At 40.2% G+C, this 22,554-nt stretch overlaps 1 protein-coding gene across 1 annotated transcript in view; it reads right to left on the reverse strand.

Moving 5' to 3' along the window:
* cep192 (centrosomal protein 192) overlaps positions 1–22,554 on the reverse strand; it is a 39,671-nt gene that overhangs the window by 4,589 nt on the left and 12,528 nt on the right. Inside the window, exons 23-51 of the mRNA XM_074654514.1 lie at positions 21,680–21,836; positions 20,656–21,346; positions 20,322–20,513; positions 19,053–19,201; positions 18,668–18,898; positions 17,702–17,827; positions 16,260–16,385; positions 15,946–16,009; positions 15,222–15,361; positions 14,699–14,791; positions 14,331–14,449; positions 12,862–13,059; positions 12,315–12,405; positions 10,784–10,963; positions 10,307–10,567; positions 9,957–10,078; positions 8,637–8,746; positions 8,152–8,308; positions 7,967–8,057; positions 7,753–7,831; positions 7,433–7,556; positions 6,131–6,236; positions 5,800–6,028; positions 5,105–5,181; positions 4,716–4,811; positions 4,186–4,305; positions 2,223–2,335; positions 1,383–1,509; positions 666–724 (exon numbers count right to left, since the gene is read on the reverse strand). Coding sequence (XP_074510615.1) covers positions 666–724; positions 1,383–1,509; positions 2,223–2,335; positions 4,186–4,305; positions 4,716–4,811; positions 5,105–5,181; positions 5,800–6,028; positions 6,131–6,236; positions 7,433–7,556; positions 7,753–7,831; positions 7,967–8,057; positions 8,152–8,308; positions 8,637–8,746; positions 9,957–10,078; positions 10,307–10,567; positions 10,784–10,963; positions 12,315–12,405; positions 12,862–13,059; positions 14,331–14,449; positions 14,699–14,791; positions 15,222–15,361; positions 15,946–16,009; positions 16,260–16,385; positions 17,702–17,827; positions 18,668–18,898; positions 19,053–19,201; positions 20,322–20,513; positions 20,656–21,346; positions 21,680–21,836 — 4,428 coding nt within the window. The remainder of the gene's footprint in view (positions 1–665; positions 725–1,382; positions 1,510–2,222; positions 2,336–4,185; positions 4,306–4,715; positions 4,812–5,104; positions 5,182–5,799; positions 6,029–6,130; positions 6,237–7,432; positions 7,557–7,752; positions 7,832–7,966; positions 8,058–8,151; positions 8,309–8,636; positions 8,747–9,956; positions 10,079–10,306; positions 10,568–10,783; positions 10,964–12,314; positions 12,406–12,861; positions 13,060–14,330; positions 14,450–14,698; positions 14,792–15,221; positions 15,362–15,945; positions 16,010–16,259; positions 16,386–17,701; positions 17,828–18,667; positions 18,899–19,052; positions 19,202–20,321; positions 20,514–20,655; positions 21,347–21,679; positions 21,837–22,554) is intronic.

Below are 22,554 nucleotides of genomic sequence, written 5' to 3' on the forward strand. Positions count from 1 at the left end.
ATATTTGACTTCAGGACATCTCTTGACTACATACATGATAAAAATTTAAAATTTTTACTGTATTAATTTAGATATTTTCCAAAGTAAAAGTCCCTAGAAGTGTATGATTCAACTTTTTCCCATGGTCTAGTGTTAAAAAAGTTAACAAAAATAGCAATAAATCGTAACATAGAATAGCAATACATATCTAATCGGCACCCAAGTACCGTGATAGTATTGAATCATGAGATAGGTGTATCATCCCAGGCCTAATATTTAGAAGTATGATATTTAGAAATATGGCTTTTGTATTACTGTTTTTATGCACTTTATCAAATTGTGAATTGTTTGTGGATGTTTTTATCACGCTGGTGTTTTGGATGAAATACACCTGCCATCATGGAGCTTGTTGGCCTATTGGTGTGCTTTATGCATAAATATGGGCGTGGTTTCCACTTTTTCAAACACATTGACCTGACAAAGATCCAAGTAGGATCGAAACGCAGTCAATAAAAATATTGTGGCACGGAGTGGTGTGCATAAATCCTAAAATGGAAGCGCAGTAACAAGTAAAAACAGAGGAGGGCACTAATTATAAAAGATTTGTTCTAAACCTCTGATTCCCAGTGTGTCACCCAGCTACTATCAAGAGAGTTTCTGTCAGGGATAATGATCATTGGACTCACCTCAGGGAATATTTGGAATGCTTGATGTAGAAGGGCTCCGTAGGCTTTACAAATTTCAACTGCAAGTCAATTAGAGAAGCCACACATCAAATATCAAATCCATGCAAAGCACGATGACAGCTGTTAGGGATTATTACATGTATCACTCAGTACAAATAAATCAAGACAGTCATGCAATTTGTATTAGCAATATGTAATAACAGTATACACAATGTGAGCATATTTTCATATCCAAACTAGGCAAAATAAGAGTTTATTTCGACCAAACCAGAGTTGGTGAATGTTGGAAAGACTAACGACGACAGTATTGGTGACTTTTATTTTGTTTCTGTCAAGTTTGAATGAAGTGTTTTTACGATGCTCCGCCATTAGAACAGCTGATCTCAACATAAACAAATACACGTGGATGATGACAAGTGTACTTGGGTACGGAACAACTTTACTAATGTGAAAGCTGAGTGGCGGGGGAGTGGAGAGGGGGGAGGGGGGGCAATCGCACTCCGGCACGATACGAATCAATCGTAACTCATATGAAAACGCCCTGAAACTAAAAAAAGACTTCTTTTAAAAGCATCTTTTAAAGATCCCCTTGCTTTGACTCTGACAGTGTATCTTTATCTGCAATAGACAGTGCTGCATATGTACATACTGTATTTCAGTTTGAGGAAGTAAATATTTTTCCTTCCCATGTCTTCATGAGAATAAAGCATTCCTCACCTCATGTGTGTCTGACGAGTTGTTGCGGATGTTGACCTTCAGAGTGCTGGATTCACCCGGCCGTGTGTCTGGGAAGGTGTAGAGATCCTGTGGAGAATACACGCCCCTCCGCACAGCCTCCTCCTGACTAAACACACACAATTTGTAATTGTCAAACAGAAAGCATAACCATCATATCAGCACCTACTCTAAAAACATAACCTGCAGTTAATTAAACTCTGTAATTACAGTTTATTTCTTTAAAGAATGTTGATTTAAAATAATGACAAATATATCCGTCATATTGATGTACTGGATGCTGGACTATTTTCCCCTCATGAAGACTGAGCTTACCAATATCCAACAAATTCTTTAACCATCCATTTCTTTCATGTATTATGAGAGTCTAACAAATTGAGCTTTTTCTATTTTGGGGAATTGTTATGCCTCACCCAGCAGGGAGATGATAGGAAACAAAGGAAAAAAATAGAGGGGCAATGACAGATGTTGCAGTTCATAGCCGGTGCACTGTTATTCTTTAGGCTGTCAAAGTTAGCACGATAATAAGTTCTTAACGCAAATTTGTTTTAACAACACCAATTTCTTTAACGCAACTTGCGATTTTTAGGTTGTAGCGGGCTCAGTTTTAAAGGAGGATAAATAACGCTCCAAACTTAAGCTACATTTTGGCGAGGAAAAACTGTCATGGCCCTTTTCAAAAGGGGTCCCTTGACATCTGACCTCAAGATATGTGAATGAAAATGGGTTCTATGGGTACCCAGAAGTCTCCCCTTTAATCACATGAGTTTGTGGCAAATCATAGTCATATGCTTATTTAGTCTTAGTTTTCCCAGGTCTCACCTGGTCTTGCCTGCTGAGGCATCGGCTCTCTTCCTGGTCTTGACTGAGGCCTCTGTCTTCACCAGAGAGCAGTCTCCTTCCTGTGGTGCTTCCACTGGTCCGGGCTTTACTCCCTTTAGACACACAGACAAAACTTAGGATGCAAAAAACAACAACACACCACTGCCATCTCCACCCTACTTCAAAACTAGCTGCTTAGTGACACACAACTGAGAGGAAATACCCTCTAACATCTTTCAAGTATATCATGAACAACTTACTGATTGTGAGACGCATCACTACTAATCATATTCAGACATGATAAAAACTAAACGTGAAACACATCACACATATTCAGACCGCCAGGTACATATCTAAATCAAAGGAAAGTGGAGTCACAGATTAGCATTTAACACCACTGCAGAATCTGGCACTCCACTTTAACACTGCATCTAAGAAATACGGCAACAACAAAAGCCCTACCATCGCAGCCACTTAACCTACTTATGTGGAGCCATCTATCTGACATCCCACTTGCTGTGTATGTATGCTCTTAAGTTAACTGGGTCTGTCATAACACTTCACATTAAAGTAGTGTAAACGCGAAGCCTGCAGGCCCATCTCAGCAGGGTGGCTCTTCTTACCATCTCACAACCCACTTTTCTCATTTGTTAATTCTGTCACTAACACTACAAAGCCGTAGTCAAGGTACCACAGTACCACACATGCTGGTTTTTAAAACTGATTAAGGTAATGACACCTTCTAATGCTTTAAAGTGAGTGTTTTCCAAAGCGAGCAATTGGTCATGTACACATGGTTTGGCAGGGCTCCAGAATAACTCTTTACATTGGTTGCACTGGTGTGCCTAACTTCTTCATTTAGGTGCAGCGCGCCAAATTATTAAATTTGTATTATTGCGCGACAATAATACATTTTAAGCATTTTGTCAGTTCCCATAGGCCTACACTAGGGATGGCACGAGACCAGAAATTTAGTAGTCGATACCAATACCAGTTAAATTCCATGATTCTCAATTATATACCACAGTAAAAAACAACAGTAAAAAATATATCTATTATCTATTTTATATTGCGGTGAAAACATCTCCTTCAAACAACTGTTTTTTTTCTCGCAAAAAAATACTTTTTACAAGATTACATTTGAACTCATCATGATAACGTTATAATTATCAATGGGATGTCCCGTTAACTAGCTCTGGTCCTGCTGATTTCAGACGTGTCAACAGTGATTTTACAGTCTACCTATAGTACCGTATCCACATGTTTACATATTACATTGGTATAAGAGTAGCGTAATGTAATCAGTGCGTAGCGAGTGTGTGGACAAGTGACAGAGAAATGCGCTACGAGGAGATCAGCTGTTTGGGGATCATTGGAGTAGAGAAGAAATTAGCGGTAACGTAACGGACAGACCTGCTAAATGTCAGGCGCACCGGTGCGACCAATGAAAATAGTTAGTCGCACTTCACAGATTTTTGGTTGCATATCTGGAGCCCTGTTTGGTTTGAGAGTGAAACAAGTTAAGCAGTGAATGAATATTATTGTTTGTTGTAGACAGTATGATAAAGATGGAAGATACAAATTTGGTCTAATGTACTGTAGATTTGGACATTTTTCTACTTGGGAAAGAAGTATGACTTCATTAAGGTTTAGATAAAGCATGGTTAAGGAGAGTAAAGAAGAAAACAGTGATGATACTATAACACAACTCAGAATTATAGTGACTCCTAAGCTAATCAGTTATGAAATGTGAGCAAAAGACCTCAACATAAAAACAGATGGAGCCTCAAGTAAATAAAAAAAAAAAATGGTTTTGATAGTAACTGTATTTTGAGCTAAATTAAATCTCTAACACAAAAAAATGAACCTTGTCGTTTTCCAGTGTATCTCCTTTACTACAGAAGCATGTTTCTCTATGAAGTGTGGTGTTTGAATCCCATAAAACTAGTAAATGAGTCCTCACAGTGCCACAGAGCTGGAAGCGGATTCTGGTTTTCTGCTGGGGCTCAGACACAGGGTGGCACTCCAAGTCCCAAAACTGGGCATAGTCCCCTCTGTCCCTGGGCAGGAAAGTAACAGGCACCTGGGAGAGCAAGAAAAACATTAGAGGAAACTGATTTTACCATAGAAATGCTTGTTATACTCAAATATGTTCTCAGAGGCTAACCTCTATAATAATCTATCTATTATAATTTCAGGAGTACTTAAAGACTTGTAAAGTGGCCAAGAATATAAAAGTAGGCAAAGAAAGATTTGCTGGCGATTGTCGGGAGGGAAGAAACGGGCCCAAAATCGTCTCGATTCTCGTGTAGTGTGTGCCTGGCATAACCTAATCAGTGGAGCATGGGTTATTGTTGGTCCTTCTCAGCTAAGAATGGCCAGTATCACAAGACTGTTTCCCCAATAACCCACATCATATGCAGTAAATCTTGTCCCATCCCATCCCTTTACAACAACTTGCTCTAAATCTCCTAGTTGGATTTGAGTGCCTACCTGTATCTTCTCATGGGTTCCCAGCGTGCCGGAGACCCTGGAGCACCTGAAAGCAGTGTAAGTGGCCCGGTAAACATCTCCGGTGTTGTCAACCCCCTGAGGAGAGAGAAGGGACCACAGTTTAAACCTGCTATCACTCAATGGCCCGTAACGAGACAAAACGTCAAGATTATATCAAAAACATCTGGATTGTGAGCCTACAAAATAAACTCATTACCAAAGTGAGTCATGAGACAAAAGAGAAGAATTTAGCTACACTTGGAAATAAACTAGAAAAACAAATAGAAGCATTTGATTCCTGAGGAGGGATAATAAAAAGAAAAGCAGTTAACAGAATGAAAGTGTTGACAGAAGAAAGAGATGATAATAAAACTGCGAGAAAAAAGCACCTTGACATATGGAGGAGCAAATGATGACAGGTACCACCTCACTTCCACTTCCCCATTCAGCACCTCCAGCTGGGCCTCTGAAGTAGAAGAGCAACAGAGAGTTTAAGTCTCCCACAGGAATACACACACAGTATGCTGCCGAGAGCAGCTGTTCTCAACCAGTTGATGGGCCTCAGAGCGCCATCTAGTGGGCCGTGGGGGTACTGTCAAATGGTTAGATTAAATTATAAAAACATATTTTTGTGTAATTTACAAAGCTTGTTATTTTTATATCTAAATGTGCTAAAGAATTCAGGTGAATAATAAAAAAAAAATTCAAATAAAAACATCTGTATATGACCTTGAATTCATTCAATTTGGATTCAGAATTTATTTTGGTCACTACAGCTCACATAACATATATTTACAGTACAGTTTATTTTTTCCTCTGACTTCTTGCTTATCCACAGAATATTTTGTTTATACGCCCTCTGGCGTTTCGGTTTCATACTGCAACGAACGACACGCTAAGGATAATCGCCTCTGTGCATGCTTATAGCGCACGCAATCTACGGAGGCCCGCGCCACGGTGTCGCGTGCCAGTATAAACAAAGCTTCAGGCTTCTAGATCATTGTTTTAAGGCTGCTCAGACTTGACCACAATGCACTGCTCTATTGTACAGCCCAAATGTGGGTGAACAGAGAGACGTCTGTACCTGATGTTTCCCCTGAGGGAGTGGTGGGGAACATGATGGTCTTGTTGCTGATCTCCACCAGGGCTTGAGGTGCCTGTGGGGTCTGCGGCGGTAGTGACGGCCTGGCAGCGAGCCTGGCCACCGGCAGCACTGGGGTGGCGGCCTGAGGAGGCAGGGCCGACAGAGTGGTGTCTGCCGGGGCCGCGGACACATCCAGAGCCAGGTCCCCACGAATCTGGACCTTTATAAACTGAACCAGGAGTCACAGTGCACGCACTTTTAGCTCTTGTTAAGTTCTCACAGCAGAACACACGATTCATGATTGACTTGAGGTTTGTAAAGTGTTTCATACCTTCTGTTGACTGTCACACTGGACATAAATCTGCCCACTCCATGGCAGCAGGGTGGATTTAGTTGCTAGTGAAGGGTTGGGGCTGATCAAAATCTGTAGGTGGCACCTTGTTTAGCAATAAGAAAGAAATAGGACACAAGTGGAATAATTAAAATTGTATATACACACCAGTGGGGGTTGGTCCATAGAGGCAGAGGAGGTTGCTCCTCTATTTTATAACACGAGGTGCGTCCCCATGCAGAGACTGCAGTGATTGTTTATTAGAAACCTTGTAAGTCGTTGTTTTACTGCTTAATAAGAAAGTACAGATAAGCCCGACCCAGCTTACTCCCCAGTAGGAAGAATATGTCTCTCACTACATCCCCAAAATAATAATAATAAAGCCACACCCGCCCTGTTTCAAAGAGATATTGATATGTCATCATGGCATATTGGAATTGATTTGTAAATGATACATAGGCTTTTGGAATAAGGTCTGGATTCCCCCTCATAAATACCTAATAGTGAATAAGGTTAAGGAACTGTCCTTCAAAATGGTTCATAAATATTATCCTGTCAATCACAACATGCAGCAGTTAAAAAATGACCTTTACAGATTTGTCATTGATTATATCTTTAAAGACGTTATTATGGGAAAATGTGGGGTTTGGTTTGTTCAAAAACCCCAAAACAATATTTCTTATTATATATTTTATTTTAATCTTTAATAGGAATTTAACAATAAATACCTTTTTTGTTGTTTTCTTGAAGGATGTTGAGCAATATGTGAAACCACTCTCTTATTTGACTATAAGGCTATTGAGACACTCAATAGGCCTATATGTAGGTTTTAATATTTGTATTTATTGTTCTATACCCCTGGCTCTTTTGTTATTGTTATACTGAATGTGAATTATGTTCTTTTGTTTAATAAAGAAAGAAAGTAGAGATAAGCAGCCAACTAGTGTAAAATAACATAACGCCATGGGTTGGCTTTCCTCCTGTCCTCCCCAATTTTTTGAGTCACTAGCTGCCACAGTCATATAGGATTAGGATCACATTAGGATTGGACCTCCTTCCTGTAATGTTCATTTAGTGAAGCTATGATGACAATAGTTGTAAAGGGCTGCACTGCCACGGTTACATACATATACCTCAACATTGACTGTATGGTATAATCACGTACACACTGTGGTAAATGCAAATAAAACAAGAGAGATGAGCAAAAAGACATCCAGCAAACACCACAGGGTCTAATTCTAACCCAAAAGGCTTAACTTTACCATCTACAGTATTTTACCCAACAACCAAGTGTATTCTTACTGAGGCTCGATGACTCCATGCTGAGGGGTGATGGTGAGGCAGTGAGCGGGCCAGGACAAATCAAAGCTCAGCTCTCTGGATGTATTGTTCCGGATCTGAACCTGACTGGTGGTGGCTGCACCATCTACAAAAAAACAAAAAACAGCATTGACAAAAGCAAATTTGTGCAGCTACAAATCAGATGCCATTCAGGAGCCTTTCACCTAAGGTTTGGAGGCGATTGCTTCACCAACCATACTCAAAATCTGTGGTGGGATTCAAAACGAAGTGAGGTGATACAATCCCACATAACATGCTTTTGCAATCTAGACTCTACTCACTGATGGTGGGAGCTGCAAGGACAAGTTGTTCTGGGTGGATGGTCCAGGACTCAGGCTGCCTGTGTAATGGCTCTGAAGCCTGAGGGGGGAAAAAAAAAAAAGACTACTTTTATTTTTTTAAATGTCAAATGCAGTGAAACCAATGTTTTAGAAACAGCATCTCATCACTCAACACAGGAAACCATTAAAGTCCATTAAAGAGGGCATATGGTACCTTTAAGGGGGGCTCTGCTACCCTCAGGGCTGGACCTTGGGGACCTTTCACTGGCAGCACGTCCAGAGACACATTGCCATTTGCCAAACCACTGGGAATTACACATCAACATTAAACTGTACATTGTGTTTGTGTTTAATGTTTTGTAGTATATTAGAGTGTGTTAGAAATAAGTCTGACTGTACCTGTCTGTCTCTGAACCGTGTCTAGCAGAGGGCAGCAGCAGCTCAGTGTGGTCTTTCTGCTCTGTGCTCTTTACACTCCCCAGCAACGACACCACCACCTTACTCATGTTTCCATAGAAAATGTGAGCTTCATTGGGCCGTTGGGGCAGGTCGTAGTCTACAGAAACGGTAAATCATTATTGAGAGCAACCAATATTTTAGACATGTATTCCAACAACCTTTTAAAATGCAATCTGTTATTTCTAGTCTTTTCTCTGTACCATTATAATAACTGTTTTAACAACCTCAGTGTGTATAGAGCATAGGTTATAGAAGCTTCGATGAACTGACTACAGGGTACAAATCACCATTCATCAATTTATCAGCAATAGAATAGCAAACTGAGATGTGAAAACATTATAATTGTATCCACTGAAAGGTCGTTTTGAACAGGTTTTCAGACTCTTTTTTTTTTATCTTTGACTAGCATTATAATGACATCTTACTCTCTGTCACATTTTCTTCTCCCAGGAATTTCTCATTGAAGTTGATGTTTTTCAGCAGACTGTTTTCAGACAAAGCCTTCCGCACAGCCTCTGGTTTGCTCTGAAGCAATCTGAAAAAGACAAAACACACAAACACACTGTAGGGGAAAATAAAACATCTTTCTGACAAAAGCGGAACCATCTGGAATTGGATCTATTCAGGAACAATGTATGTGTTTATTTGAATCTATAACCCTGCATACAAATCATCTGTAGGCAGGAGGAGTATCAAACAAATATTGCTTTGTGTATAACAAAGATGACCATAGACAATACTAAATTTTTTTATGTTATTGTGGAAATAAGAAAAAAAAAGGAATTGCTGGTCTGACAAATGTCAACAGTTTCAGTTCCTCTGCGAAAACCAAACGCCGTCGTGTCTGGGTTCATAACATCACCCAGCGGCGCTCTGTGAATTTCACCGAGCTGCATTCACAGACTGTGTCTAGCAAGCCACACATCGCTTCTGCAGTATGAACCTACAAATTAATTTGTGAGATTTAATTACGCTATTATTGTGCTGTGATTTAATTACAATAAGCGGATCTAATGATGCCGAAATAACTAAATAATGATGCAGATTGGTAAAAAGTCTGAATTCATGCTTTGTCAGGTCTGTCCGCAAGACGACAAGAAAACAACTTTTAAATTGCTTGTTTTCTGAATGGAGTTTGGATCGATCAGTGCCAGGCTATGCAGCTGCTCCATCAACACAAGTCATCTAGACATAAATACGGCAGCAGCGTTGTTGTTTATACCATAGACAGTCTGTGGTTTATACACATACATTTATACATATAGTTTGGTCCAGTCTCTGTACAACGATGAGGTACTATCGTAGAGCTCTGGGTCCCTGCAAGCGGCCACAAAAAGCTTGTCCTCCATCTCTGATTCAACAACGTCAGGATGTCAGTGACGACAGGAGGAGAATCTCAATGCTGTTAGGCTTTCGCAACAAAATGTCACGCTAATTTCTCGCTCCAGTTGAAAAATACCAACTCGCGCAAATAGGTGAATGACGCGCAGTTCGCGTGTTAGCGTCACCAACTCTAATTTCCGTCTATTCGCCTCTTTGCATTTACTTTGTATAATCGCGCCGCATGAAAAGTTCGCTTTGCGCTTGGTGTGAATGCCATTACTGCTAAGAACCGTACTAACAGTACTTCCATGCTGAAGCAAAGTGACATTGATACAATTGTCACCACATCAGCGCAATGTATTCAACTTTTTAGGACAGCTATCCACTACTAATTCCCATATATGCCAACAGGAAAGTCTCACCTCCTATACTGCTGCCTGGAGACCTCATCTCCACAAAACAGACAGATAGTAGCCAGCAGTGCATTGGCCGTCTGACACAGGGACTGTTCTCTCTGGGTGGACTTCATTAGCACAGTGATTACCTGAAAACACACACAAATATTATTACCAACAAGGTCATATTCCAGCATATGCAAAACAAGCAGCAAGAATAAGATATATTATATATTTGACCTCATCAAGGGCATACTTTATTCACATTCAATTACTCTATTATTATAATCATTCATTTTAGTGTCTTGTGTAGCACTTGAAGAATTGTTTCTTTCCTGAACTAGAGTGGTTCATATCAGCTGCATCAACTCTCCTACCTCTTGTGTCCTTTCCTTAAGTACAAACTGTGACGGGGCGAGGCTGATGACAGAGGGCTCCATAACTGATCGTGTCTGCACATCAGAGAAGGCCACGGCTTTGATGAAAGCTGCTCTGGAGCCAGTGTTCCTCACGCACAGACACACTTTGCTGACGCGACCGACAGCGATGTCGTTCAGCGTTGCCACATAGCCGTCTGCCTGTTTTCTCTGGTCCTCCAGGATGATGTTGCTTGTCCCGCCGTAGCCCGACAGTGGAATCTGAAGATGGGAAATATCGGAACCAAATGAAACTGTAGCCCAAGTCTCTCTATAGAAATTAATAAAACATGGCAAAGAAACGGTGAAGAAAATTATGTAGGAAAAGAGAGTGAGAATGTACAGAGGATAAGTGAGAGAAATGCAAAGTGATAGATGACTACAGAGAAAGAAGTCAGAGGATCAAGGCAGGCAGGACCGCAGCGATCACATCCTTACAGTGAATTTGATCCCTGGCTGTGAAGGCCGGACTCCAGACTGTTTGATCTCCAGCTTGGCCAACATGCAAGCCACCCTGGTGGGAGCAAAGAGCAGGTGGACGGTCACGTCCTCTCTGGGACGAATGGACAGCTCCCCATGTCTGGTCAGACGCTCTTCAGGACTGAACATACTCTGGAGCTGAGGGAGAAACAAGTTTATATACTTCACATCTGAACATTGTAGACAATTACTTAAGCAATCAGTCAAATGATCTATTATGGTTTTATAGCATTTCTGTTTTATTAGATGGACTACAAATTGCAAAAGGTCAGGAAAGAGGGTTACAAAATTGGACCCTTGATTTTACACATCAAAGTGTGTTTACAGGTTTTGGGAAGTAGTCTACATTTCTGAAAACAGTTGTATAAAGGATTTGGTGGCTCCGTATGGAGCTTTGTGAAGTCAGATAAAACTTGCCCCAAGTGATGTCACCTTTGGTTTGGGCTGAAGATGACAAGTTTGAAAACGAAAAAAAAAAAAATGAGGCAAACCACTGTAGGCCACTCCTCATCACTGCTTGAGACTCAAGGCTACATTAGCTGCTACTAGCAAGAAACACCTGAATCTGCCAGTGGTCGGGTTGCATTGCATGTAACGTCGGCACCAGGTTTTAGACGATATCTCTGGTCCTGCTATATTATCTATTTTTAATTGTCTGTCATGAGTTCAACAATGTTAAAGGAGTGTAATGCTAAATTGGTGGAGTATTCCTTTAATGCCATATCAATGTAGTAATCTTAGGCCTTTTTTCTATCTGGTTTTAGCTACATGTATCTGTGCTGTCCAATTGGTTGTACAAAGAAAATTCAGAATAAATAAAACCACCTTTGGTCACAAACATTTACAGTGGATCGCTGATTAACAAACAAGAGCTGTCAAAGTTAACGCAATAATAATGTGACCTCTGACCTCAAGATATGTGAATGAAAATGGGTTCTATGGGTACCCACGAGTCTCCCCTTTACAGACATGCTCACTTTATGATAATCACGTCATAGTCAAGTCAGCACACTGACAGCTGTTGTTGCATGTTGGGCTGCAGTTTGCCGTGTTATGATTTGAGCATATTGTTTATGCTAAATGCAGTACCTGTGAGGGTTTCTGGACAATATCTGTCATTGTTTTGTGTTGTTAATTGATTTCCAATAATAAATACATACATACATTTGACTAAAGCAATCATACTTGCCCACTCCCATGCTGATAAGAGTATTAAACACTTAACAAATCTCCCTTTAAGGTACATTTTGAACTGATAAAAAATGTGATATTAAACGTGATTAACTTTGGACAATCATGTGATTAATAGTGATTAAATATTTGAATCGCTCGACAGCCCTATAACAAACACAAGACACTATGGAAATGAACTCTGCAGGTGCTTCCTAGCAGGATGTCAAAACAAAAAAACATGATTTGAGGAAACTCTGAACAAGGAAGAATAGAGATGAGATGTTCAGCTTTCAAATGTGCAAATATTACAAGCTACCTGAAAACAGTCCTGGTCTTGACCACGAATAAGCAGCCGTAGCTGCTGCGTTGTGTTGGATGAGTTGTTCCTCAGAACCAGCTTCTGTTGGCTGAAAAACAATGGCAGCTGTTAGTTATGTGATAAAAGTTAGTGTGCAGGAGTTCTGCATCAAACATGATATCTTTGACAAACTTTGATTTGAGACTAAGAGTCCTTATTTAAATGTCCTCATTTGACGGCCGAGTCTACCTGGATCCAGTTAAACCTTTAAAGAATGCATCCATCCTACGGGGAATTTAGCCTTCTTACTGCTGTCTGTACTTTACCTCCCTTCAATGAGTATAAATAAATTGTGCATTATGTTGAAATAGCTTCTGAGAAACAACACTCCCTGTAGACACCCTCTGTCCCTTCTCATGAATAACATTATACAACCCTTAATAGAATAAGGTGGACCACTGGGCCTCCCAGTTTTTTATTGATTACTTTCCAATGAATAATTGATAACTAGAAAAGTATTTTTTGTGTAATACTGAAATGAATGGAGAAGTGAAAAGTTGCTTACACAGCTCGTCCCAGCGTGACCCCTCCCCAGGCTACGAACTGTTTATTAGAGAGGATTGGTGGAACATTGTTGGCAACACCAGGATCAAAGACGGCGGCAGAGGGAACGGCAGGTTTCCCAGAGTCCTCTGGGACAACGTCTCCTTTCAGGGTTACCTCATACTGAGGACCTGATGGCAGCACCAAGATGGTGAGCAGGCTGTAACACAACAAGCACAACCGAGTCAATCCCAATTAGTGAGTTGAGACGTCCACTGAACTGTTTTGGGATATTCAAGTAGATGACTGATGCTTATGAACAGCTCATCCAAGCATACAAAGTGAATTAAATCAGAATGTCTGTTTAATGGAAAAAGCAACAATGGATATCACTTAATGCCAAAACAATAACTACATTTAGATACACGCACACAAAAAAACAAGGATGTAAAAAGGAGTACGTGTTTGCATATACTGCAGTAACCTGGTTACTGTAATCACCACACCAGGGCTGGCATATTTTATGTGTATTAGTGGTATGAGATGGTTCTATTTTTGGTAGAATTGGATTGATGTAGTGGTGATGACAGCCAAGTCAGTGGTTCCCAACCTGGGGTCCAGGCCCCCCTAAGGGGGGCGCCAAAGATCACAGGGGGTGCGCCAGGATTTATCTGCTCTGAGGTTGTCAAAATTTGATTTGCTCATGTATAACTAAAATCAGAATAACACACTTACTAGATAATTTATACAAAAGTCTGTATATAAAACGATTTTTTTTTTTTTTGCAGACATGGCAAAGGTCATCTTATGGCAAATGTAGAAAAATTAATAGAAAATAAAATAATAAAAGAGAAAATTCTATAGAATAGAAAATGATTTAAAAATATTTTTTTGGCTACTTAGTAGCAAAATCTAACGAAACAACTTTTAGCCTTTCAAAAACAACATTTTCACCGCGGTCAAAAACCTATTTGCTCTCCCGCTTGACGCACACAAAGGGAGGCACGCACCTGTAATAACAGGGCGGTCTAGCAGCAATCTAACAACATCATAAATTGGATTTATTTAACCACATTAACAAAAAATCTATTTTGGCTCTAATGCTATTATAGTCAATCAATTAAGTCTTTATGTATCTGCATTAGCATGGCAAATCCATCAAGACGTCATCACTTTATTCATGTTGACGAAACTCACGAGTTCTATTCATTAAGAAAGTTGATTTATTAACAAAAAAAAAAAAAAAGTAACTCATTTAATACACTTCAAATTGAAGGATTTGTACATTTCTTTATGGTGATGACGTCAAGGGTTCAGCTTTTCTTAGACGGCCTACATTTCAAGTTCCTTCAGCTAAAATCTAGTGGTGTTGACTAGGTTTCTCTAATAATCTTACTTCTCATTTACAAGACTTCTGTACTGTTGGTTACTGCAAAAGCAATACATTTTTCATTTTTCACGTGCTGCCAATTCATTTACATGCTTGTATACCTTTCTCGATATTTCCTGCTGCCCTGTGCTTTGAAGGAGACGATGATGCCTTGCTCCTCTCCCATTCTCAGCGACAGTTCATCAGGTGTCACAGAGAAACTGTCCTCAGCATCACTGACCTATAAACAGGAATGAAAGAGAGACGATGAGAGGGAATATAAGTGAGAAGAATGGGGCCAATGGATGAGAAGGCAAAGAACAGTGGGTTGAAAGTTGGGAGATGGAGAAGAAATACAATGGAGATAGCAAGAAAAACAGGAGCAAAATATCAAAAAATCCCCACTGTAGGTGCCGCAGTCTGGTCCCAAAATGTCACAGAGGCTTACCCAAATCCCAGATCTAATAAGAAAAGTAAAGGTCAGAATTACCTTGAGTCTCAGCTGCACGTCAATGTTTCCTGCATTCTTTAATGGCAGCGTCTGTTGACTAGATATACCCAGTGGAGCAGACAGGCTGACAGTCTAGACAAAAGTAGCACAAACAGCACTTGACTGCCAACTCTTCTGGGGCCAAGAAAAGTTGAACAAGGAATGAAACATGATGATAAAAAGGTTGTTTTACGTCAAACTTTGTGTCAAATATAACTAGAGTTCTGCATCCCATGAGGTTAACTTTCAAAAACAAATTAAAAATGACCAAGTGTTTAAGTGGTCTGCAAATTCACGACTCATTCTTCATCTGCCTGCGGTTCTGTAAACTGCTCATATAAATCATCATGGTTGGCTTTGAAGAATTCAAAATTAACCTTTTGTACATTTGCATGACTCATCATTTTACAATTACAAGATGCCCCCTCTCTATGGCCAAGACCATCTCACTTCTTTAAATCAATGTAGTGTTGTGCAGAGATACACTATAGGACTGAAAAAAGCCGTATGACAGTTTGACTACCTGCAGGTCTTTAGGAGCGTGGACCCTTGCAGTTCCAGACCTGGCCCTGAGGGGAATACTGCTGATCACATGACTAGGACCGGGAGAGTCCACTTCAATGTCCACCCGAGCACTGTAGTCATCAGCCGGACCAAGCTCTCCTGACAAGCACAACCACAAAGAGTTGGGGGTTATGATTTGAGCATATTTTTTATGCTCAATGCAGTACCTGTGAGGGTTTCTTTACAAACGTTGTCATTGTTTTGTGTTCTTAATTGATTTACAATAGTAAATATATACATACATTTGCGTAAAGCAAGTACATTTGCCCACTCACATGTTGATAATAGTAAATACTTGACAAATCTCCCTTGAAGGTACATTTTGAACAGATAAAATTATGCGATTAATCATGGACAATCATGCGATTAATCGCAATGATACATTTTAATCAAGTGAAAGCCGTATTAAATGATAATAAATAAATACATATATTTAAAACAATGTCTGCATTTTTTCAGTTCATGAAAAATTACTTTTTAAACTGCATTTTAAAAAATACTAATACTGATTTCCCCCTGGAAATTGCCCCTACAACAAACCTCTTGATCCACAGGAAACACTGGATTATTATATTTTAAATGACATATTAAATAGTTAATACATCCCAATACCTTTAGCATGAACGATGTCAACAGTTAAAACCCATCAAGTGTTATTTAAGTATTCAATTCAGATTAATTACCTGAAGAAACGCTGTACTTCTGGGGGGCCTTGAAGTGAACCCAGACCATGAAGCCCTGTGGATTCTGACAAAAAAAGGTACAATTCATCATGTAACTGATAAAACCTGTTTCACAGTGCTTAATATGTGAGATAGAGAACTGAAACGGTGAAACTGGGTTACCCATATATCTGCCTCTCTTTCAGAAATGAATCAAAAACACTGTGATTAAATACCACAACTACTTCAACAAACTAAAACATGAAACAAAAACATGCAGCATGAAATAATAATAATAATAATAATAATAATAATAAGGTTGTAATGATTCTAACCTCTCCGTAGCTGGCATGCATCACGTGATTCATCACCGAGGGAGAGTGTCCAGCCTGCTGCGTTGCCTCAGATGTAAGGGTAACAGGGTGCTTGGAAAAGGTGAAGCATCGCCATGCTGTAGCGTTCTGGAGAAATGAGGTGTAAAATGAGAACCACTCAGATAGTATTTATTATTCTCACTGCCGTGCAAGGATGAGTTGTGAAAAAGCTTTTTCATTTCCTCCCTAGAACTAGGGATGCACGGATCCGACTTTTTCCAATCCCGATACTGATAACGACACCTGGGCTTCGGGTATCGACCGATACCGAGTACGGCTCCGATACCGGTGTATTATTAATAAGCTGTATGCCTCACTGTGTGGAAGTGACTGGGATCATTCTTTTATGTGTAAGGCAACATCATGCCTGACATAAACATTGCTTTCCTAACTTTGTTAAACAAAATGTAACAAATAAATACATAGAAAATATAACATAAATTTAGTAAACCAACAACTTGGCAAAAAAAAACTTAAAAATTAACAGGAATAACAATTCAGGTGTAAACGGTCTTAATGAAGCAACAAATTGGTCAAAACTTAAACAGGTAATACATTTACAGTATATAATGTATAAAGTATATGAACATAGAATTGAATTGAATAGATTAGTCCTATTGTCACTGATATCCGATCCAGCTATTTGAGTCAGTATCGGCCATCCCGACCTACAACACCCTTAAAGTTAAGAAACATAAAGACCAGATTCATGCTGGATACAAGACCAATTGCATCCAGTGTTGAGATAACGGTCACTTAAACATTGCCATTATAGCAAGAGACCACTCAAAGATATTTAGTTTGTACTTATTTACTCTACGTAATGTCAAAACACAAATAAATCTCTTTAGCTTTTGCTCTAACATTAGCTTAGATGAGGTTTAAACTTTAAGGTAGTAGTAGTAGTATTGTATATCACATGATGCTTAGCCCTCAGAAGCTGCATTCAAATGTGCACCTGTGTTTCAGCCTTTCACAGTTTTATCTTTTTATCCTTTATGCGGATCTCCATTAGCTGTGTCTGAAGCCCAGCTATTATTCCTGGAGTCCACTCAAATCACTGAACTTTTAGGCCGTATATTTCCGTACATAATCACATTATAATTTTTTACCAACAATGACCAGAACAACAAAAGCGACAGCAACAAAACAACAATATTCAAGACAAAACCCAACACATGACCTAGGTTAAATTTAATACTATTCTGGTACATCTTGAACTATTACTAGTTGTAACATGTAGAAACCACATAGCTGCCACTGGAGGTCACTGTATCACGGTTGTGGATCAGTATGTGTGTGTGTGTGTGTGTGTGTGTGTGTGTGTGTGTGTGTGTGTGTGTGTGTGTGTGTGTGTGTGTGTAAGTGGTTTAAGAATATATAGAAATGTACTGTTGACTCACTGCGCTGATGACCAGACGGATGGGCACTGTAGCATGAGTCCTGTTGAACAGTTTGAGAGGAAGGGATTTGGCACTGCCTCCTGGAAGGTCTCCAAAATCCAGACAGCCAGATTTGTTTACTTCAACCTGAGAAGCAAAATGAATTTGAGGTTCTGTCTTACATACTATGCAACATATTTAAATTTCATATTTATATGGGTCATTCAGTTAATGTGGGAATAAGCAACTTCACTACATCATCTCAAAACACCACGTCTGTACATGAATCTCGACTTTGTTTTGTGTCTTATGATTTTGAAATCTATTTTTAATGCCAGAATCGAAGTAATTGCTTCGTTTGAGTTTCTGCAGAGGTAGAAGGATATACTGACATTTATGTTAAATGTATTCAAACGGCCCCGATGGAGCTGACCATGGATGTATAAAGAGAACGGAGCTGACGGGAGAGCTAGAGACGACCTTGGAGAAGTTAGAGGAAGTATACACGAGTGACTACGTCCGGTTTTCAAAATAAGCTGTTAAAGTGAACTGCATATACAAAATACATCTATGGAAATAAAATTGATTGGATTATATTCACCAGAAGTATAAAACATGACATGTCTCTTATAAATTAAAACGAAAATACCACTAATTTGTGAGGGATATGTCTTATTCTGGTTGCTGGAAAAATATCTAATAATTGCAGACAATGACTGATATATTTCATTTCACGACATTTCTGACTACATACAGATACAAAATCTAATTTTTACTGTATTAATTTATATATTTTTCCAAAGAAAAAGCCCCTAGAAGTGTATGATTAAACTCTTTCCCTTGGTCTAGTGTTAAAAAAGTTAATACAAATCTCAATAAATTGTAATATCGAATCACAATACTTGTTGAATCGAAATAGTATCGTAAAATAGTAAAAGTATCGTGATAGTATTGAATCGGGAGATAAGTGCACGGTCCCAGCCCTACCTCTAGTGCAGGATTCTCTGCTATGGCAACAAGCACCACCCTTTTAGCAAAGATGCTGGCCCTGGCAGCAACCTCCGTCTCTGCGGATGCGGGCCAGGAGCAAACACTGAAGACACACTGGTAGACACCAGCCTGTGGAGGGATGAACAACACCTTCTGCTCCTCTGTACTCTTGGGGGCAATGATCGTCTTGTTCTTCACTATAAGCCACTGGTACGGCAAGCTATCCACCTGTAGGGAATGGCATCGAAGATAGAAGACAAGTTAATGAGTGTTGACAGCTGGTTTAGCCAGATATTTTATAATAACTTCTTTTGAAGATACGTTTAGCATATGCGCTTTGACACGGTATAGACTTTGTCACCACTCTGTGCTTTCTGCTCACCTTCTCTCCATCAATGGCCAGGCCGGTGACAGTGATTGACACTTGCTGCCATCTCTCAGAGGGGTTGAAGAGACTGAGGGAGGTCTGTGAAGCGATGCCTACACAGCAGGTGTGAGGGAACCGCAGCTCTTCTGGCACCACCACTTGGCCTGAGGATGACAGTGGAACATTGATAGCTGATACAGGGAAATGCTGCCCCTCTATGTAGAAGAAGTGGTAATGTCTTTTTGTGAGTGAAAACAATGAAATGCAAAGACTTGAAATTATTGCAGCAAATTACAAATTCAGAATTAAACTGCTTGTTGCAATTTTCTGATATGCACAAGAAAATGATTATCTTCCTGTATTTAACAAACTGTTAAATGTTAGTTAAGGTATGACAAAGAATATTAACCAGACAACAACAGTCAAATATTATAATTTTTTTCTAATTTCAAGAGTATACACACAGTAAATTAAAATGGGTAAAGGAAGTTAACTTTCTTAAGAATAAACTAGGGCTGTCAATCGAATAAAATAGTAGATAAATAAAATAGTTAATCGGGATTAATTGCAAATTAAATTAATCACACATTTTTTATCCGTTCAAAATGTACCTTAAAGGGAGATTTGTCAAGTCTTAAATACTCTTATCAACATGGGAGTGGGCTAATATAATTGCTTTATGCCATTTATGTATGTATATATTTATTATTGGAAATCAATTAACAACACAAAATAATGACAAATATTGTCCAGAAACCCTCACAGGTACTGCATTTAGCATAAAGATATGCTCAAATCATAACATGGCAAACTCAAACCAAACAGGCAACAACAGCTGTCGGTGTGTCAGCACACCGACAGCTGTTGTGTGTCAGTGTGCTGACTTGACTATGACTTGCTCCAAACTGCATGTGATTATCATAAAGTGGGCATGTCTGTTAAGGGGAGGCTCGTGGGTAACCATAGAACCCATTTTCATTCACATATCTTGAGGTCAGAGGTCAAGGGACCCCTTTGAAAATGGCCATTCCAGTTTTTCCTCGACAATTTAGCGCAAATTTGGAGCATTATTTATCCTCCTTCACGATAAGTTAGTATGACATGGTTGGTACCAATGTATTCCTTAGGTTTCATATGATACCAGTATCTTCGCTAACCTAAAAATTGCAAGTTGCGTAAATCTCTCAAAGAAATTAGTGGCTTTAAAACAAATTTGCTTTAACATGTTATTATCGCGTTAACTTTGACAGCCCTAATATAAACATAAGAATAGTCCACTGCTACCTCTCAGATCCTCAAGACCACCTGCCACCAGTTGGTCTGCACCATATTGACTGTAGGGTTTCCCCATCATTTCCATGTCCTGCTGGCCCTGATGGGGTCTAGGGAGGAAATGTGACCCAGCAGACCCAGGAATCCCCAGAGGACCCGATGTGGGATGGACATGTCTCACTGTGAGATCACTGTTGGGTATACCTGGGAAAAAAAATGGAAGAGGAGGCAGAATCAATTTAACAAGTATAGTTTATGGATTTAACCATCATCATTTAGTATTTTACGGTTTTGTAATGCATAACTCAGCCCCTATATTTATGAAAGCAGAGAGAAAAAGACATGCCTGCAGAGGACACACTGAAGAGACCATTTCCTGTTGCTCCCACATGATAGACACCAGGACGTAATGGAGCTTCAGGTCCCAAATACTGCTGAGCCAGCTGAGAGTTGAAGAGAGCGCGTCCAGCGAGGAGGGACTGCATATCTCCTTGGTGGGGAATGTCAATCAAGCCAGCACATTGGGGTTTAAAGCTGGGGATGGGCACATAGTGAAGTCCCTCTGATGTGTAGGACGGAGGCATGCCAAGGCCGCTAGCATACACCGATGAGGACACCGAGCTGGGAGCTCCCCACTGCTGGGAGCTCTGAGGAGCTGCAGTGCTGCTAGTTTGCTGAATGTTCACATTACTGCAATAGCCTGAGTCGACTTTAGTGAGCTGTCTTACATTGGACTCCAAGAGGTGCTTGTGGTTCCTGCAGCCTGCTGAAAGATCAGCAGTTCTGTCCCCGGGGCAGTGGTAGTTACATTCACTCTGGCTGCGAGTACAGCTCAGACCAGAAGCACTACGTGAGAGCTCCGGGGTTTTACACTGCTGCGCTGGTAGTGGGTCCAGACTTTTAGAGTGCTGCAGTTGCACCTGGTCCAGGCTTTTAGGAAGGCCAAGAATATCGGGGTCAGACTGTGCATCTGGTTCCACAGGTGGAGTTGGACTGAATCTGATGATGGTGGTGCTCAGTGCCATGGTGCAGTTATTCTGTGGACGGCAACAAGAAGAACAACCCAAGACAATTAAAGCAGCAGTAGGCGAGATTGGAGCAAATATGATTAAAAAAAAGTTATTTTTATAAAACGGTCGCTATTTCCTGACAGTACTGCATGAGACAAGTAATCTGAAAAAAATCGTGTGTCTCTGTGTCCTCCGGTGGTCCTAACGGCATCTGCAAGATTTCACAGACTGGAGGAAAACAACCAGTCAGAGCTGCATTTAGATATATTTAAAATATCTATAAATTCTAATCCTGTAAGAATGGAGCTTTCAGTGCTGTTGCAGCCAAGGTGAAGTATGCTTCACTTTGTCCCACTGTACCTTTTGCCTCGCAGGTGAAGGTATGACAGTGCCATCATTCATTGAGATGTATGTGAGCCTGCTGAAACTAGGGCTGGTACAGGTAGACTCAGGAGAGAGGTCAACACCTGGACGGTTGTCTGCCAGACCACCGCTGGACGACGTAGGTGACACCATGCTGGCAAGACAAGAACAAATGGGAACCAAGAAATACATCATTAATGACTCAAAATGCAAATGTCCCTTGTCTGTCAGTAAGTAGTGTGTCCATCAGCTAAACAACAGAAATATAAATTACAACAGCCTGGACTACAGACTAAATATTAAAGATTTAAGGGCCATTCACATGCCACGTTTCCGCGTGGAAAACGCCAGCCGTGCTACTTTTTTTTCTTTCCAATGTGCTTGGGAAGTTGCGCTCCTGCAGTTACTGAGCAACCAAAACCTGCGTGCTGCAATGACGATGATGAAGTTGTGGTAATTTAGCAGGAAGTCTCACTGACTAAACTAAACACCGTCAAATCAAAGATAAATGGATTTCCAGCACCGTCACACCTCACACTAGCTTTACACTTGATTTCTCTCTCTGTTTGGCTGACTTTTTAACCGGATGTTGCGACGTCCTCAGATGGAATGAAGCCAGAAAAATAGTCCGTGGGACAGATCGTAAAGCTCTGCGTAGCCCTGTACTAAAATGATTAACTTCTCCAGATATTTACGGAAGAAAGAAAAGATATCTGCCAGCTGTGATTGGTTGTTCCTCATCACATGACATGTGGTGCGTGCTGCAGCGTTCCAAAAGTTGAACTATTTTTATCATGGGGTGCAGTCGGCGCGCCTCGAAAAATAGCCGCTTGGGAAGACTTGAGCGTTTGAGCGTGCCTTCCGCGCGTCTA

This window comes from Sebastes fasciatus, chromosome 12 (assembly GCF_043250625.1).
Source record: "Sebastes fasciatus isolate fSebFas1 chromosome 12, fSebFas1.pri, whole genome shotgun sequence".
NCBI classification, from domain to species: Eukaryota; Metazoa; Chordata; class Actinopteri; order Perciformes; family Sebastidae; genus Sebastes; species Sebastes fasciatus.